This window comes from Papaver somniferum, chromosome 8 (genome assembly GCF_003573695.1).
Source record: "Papaver somniferum cultivar HN1 chromosome 8, ASM357369v1, whole genome shotgun sequence".
Classification (NCBI taxonomy): Eukaryota; Viridiplantae; Streptophyta; class Magnoliopsida; order Ranunculales; family Papaveraceae; genus Papaver; species Papaver somniferum.
Window position 1 is genome coordinate 38,209,262 of NC_039365.1, and position 3,111 is coordinate 38,212,372.

The following is a 3,111-nucleotide window of genomic DNA, read 5'->3' on the forward strand; positions in this document are numbered from 1 at the left end:
TGTTGAGATGGTCATATTTTTCACCGTGGTGGAGATTTGTACAATCACCGGTAGGTTGGATTGTTAAGTCTGAGTTGGCGACGTTCAAGTTTGGTTTGCTCTCTTCTAGTGGAGGTTCTACGGAACAAGTTTCGGTGAACTAAATTTCGGTTTGATTCATATTGAGGATATGTAGGCAACCAGTGATGGTGCAATCGATGTTCATAAGATGGAGGGATAACAATTGATCTTCTCATGCATGAATGCATGATCCGAGGTGGAGAATTATAAGGAAACGTGGGTTTCCTAGTTTAGGTTAAATTCTTAGTTTGAGTTAATTACCATATTAAGATGGGATACCTAAATTGATCATGGTTTCCTAGTATGAGTCGGTTTCCTAATCCAAGGAGGCCAAGACTTGGGAACCAAGTTTGTGACTCCTATATAAGGAGGTCTAGGCTAAGTGTTTTAGTCATGGAATCCTCAATGGAAATCTCGTAGAGATGTGAGGGATTCATCCCACCTATTGAGGTGGTTATATGAGATACCTAATGGTGGAAGGAGTACATCATTATCGATTTATGGGATACTTATCGATGTTGGAAGATATGTCGTTATGGAGTATTCGTATGGAGATGTTGGTAAGACATCTTGTTGAGGAGAAGATCATCTTGGTGGTGCTGGATTAGATTATTTGTGTTGAGATAAAGGCGTCCATGATAATCTATATCATGGTGTGCAGAGAAGATCGTCTCATTGTGGTAGATAATGTGCTAAATATTATCTCGTATGGGTGAAGATGCTACTTTGGATCTTATAAGGTGTTTGTGAGAGTTTCTTATGTTCGGTCACGTTCTGGTGAGTCGATAGATTGATTTAGTGAATCAGTTGTGTAATTCTCAGTGGTGATTCTATAATGAATAAAGAGGTCGTAGCCGTTTGGTGGATATAGACAATATTACACACATTGTGTATATTGTTGAACCACGTTAAATCCGTGAGTACTTTACTTCTTGTTGCTTTGTTTATGGATTGCATCTATGTGGTTCTCTTTCTCTTCTTTTTATCCTAGATCATAGTAAAGTTCATGGAGCAATCCGAGAGATCAAATGTTTCTTGTTAGCTAATATGTTTCCGCAAGATTAGCACGTCTGAACCCCAACAATTGGTATCAGAGCTTTAGGTTAGATACCAATTACCTCAACATTTTTTTCTTTGGTTACCAAACTTATCCTTTGTTTGAGTATGTTCATAGAAGTCTGAAGCCGAGGATAATCAGTGGGATGCATCTCAACGGTATTGATGCCGAGGATCAAGCTCAGTTGGAGAGGAGTATATCTGATGAAGAAATGCTTTCAGCTCTTAAAACGTTGGGTCAGGATAGAGCCCCTGGTCCTGACGAGTTCCAAGTTAGTGTTATTGTTAAGTGTTGGGATTTCATGAAGTCAGATATTATGAAGGTGGTGAAGGTTTTCTAATCTAGTGGGTATATAGATTGGAGACTAAAATAAACTTTCCTTGCTTTGATTCCAAATAAGGAAAATGTTGAGGAAGTTAAAGACCTAAGACCTATTAGCCTCACTAATTCTGTCTACAAGGATGTTTCTAAAGTCCTTGCGGAAATATTAAAACCTCTTTTGCACAAGTTGATATCTAATCATCAATCCGCTTTTGTGAAAGGCAGGCAAATCCTTGACAGTGTTTTGATTGCCAATGAATGTTTAGATTCCATATTGAAGTCTAATATTTGGGGAATTATCTGCAAGATTGACCTAGAGAAGGCGTTCAACAATGTTAGATGGTCCTTTGTGGCTGAATTCCTTGTCAGAATTGGGTTTGGTGCTGTTTGGAGAAAGTGGAGTGCTGGTCGTACACAAAGAGTCCCATTTTCTGTTCTTGTGAATGGTAGCTCTTGTGGAAAGTTAACTAGTCAAAAGTGTTTGCATCAAGGTGATACACTCTTACCTTTTCTCTTCTTGTTGGTCTCGAAATTTCTCATCACTATGTTCTCTAAGGCTGCAGAGGTTGGTTGGCTCGATGTTTAGCCCGAATGGAACCACGATTAGTCATCTGTAATTTGGAGACGACAATTTAGATTTTATTGATGCTGACATTAATCAAATTAGAATGCTCAAGTATAATCTTCTTCTTTTTGAATATGCTTCTGGTCTTCATACAAATTTTGGGAAAAGCAATATCTTTGCAATAGGAAATGTGGAAAATATGGACCTTCTTACTTCTGTGTTTGGTTGTAATATTTCATCCTTTCCAACTATATACTTGGGTATTCCATTAGGGGATAAAGCCTTATCTTGTAACAAATGGGACAAGATTTTGGAGTAGTGTCGGAGTAGACTAGCTCATTGGAAAAGTAGCATGATAACCAAGGCAGGTAAATTAACTTTAATTAAAAGTGTGATTATGAGTATTTTTCTTTATTCATGTGCCCTCAATCCGTCATTCAAAATATATAAAAGATTATTCGAGTGTTCTTATGGAATGATGCTGACAACACCAGAAAACATCATTGGGTTGGTCTGTGAAAGATTTGCAAACCTCTTCATGTGGGTGGTCTAGCCATTAGAAATTTTCTCAAAATGAAATGGAATCTTTTAATGAAATGGTGGTGGAGATTGGGTAAAATTGAAAATTCTCTTTGGGATAAGATTATTAAGGAAAAGCATGGCTTGGCCGATTTAGGATGGAGAACAAAACCAAGTAAAACTCCTCATGGTGTGGGAATTTGTAAACAAATTTGAGCTATCGAAGATGATTATTTTTACAATATACAATTTAAGATTGGAAAAGGTAACAAAATCCTCCTTTGGGAAGACAAATGGCACGTTTCAGGTGCTCTAGAGTCCTTATGTCATAATTTATATAGTTTCAGCAACAATAAGCATACTTTGATTCATGATGCCTACCGAGCAAACTCGATGGGTTTTTCTTGAGAGCTTAGTCTCACCCATAGAAGATTCAACGATGCTGAAATTAGAGAGCTTACAATCACTTTCTATGTGCTCGAATCTATTGTTTTATATCCGGAAAAAGACGACTCTTTAGTATGGATTGGAGATAAATCTGGCAATTCACTACACCATTTTAAGGGATTTGCAACTTAGATTAGCAACG

General features: G+C 37.4%; 1 protein-coding gene across 1 annotated transcript; it reads left to right on the forward strand.

Annotated features, from left to right (window-relative positions):
• The first annotated feature begins 1,262 nt into the window (after positions 1-1,262).
• On the forward strand, positions 1,263-2,024 carry LOC113305428. The gene is made up of 2 exons (XM_026554465.1): positions 1,263-1,388; positions 1,518-2,024. Exons 1-2 carry the CDS (start codon positions 1,263-1,265, stop codon positions 2,022-2,024), a joined length of 633 nt encoding a protein of 210 aa, XP_026410250.1.
• The last annotated feature ends 1,087 nt before the right edge of the window (positions 2,025-3,111 follow it).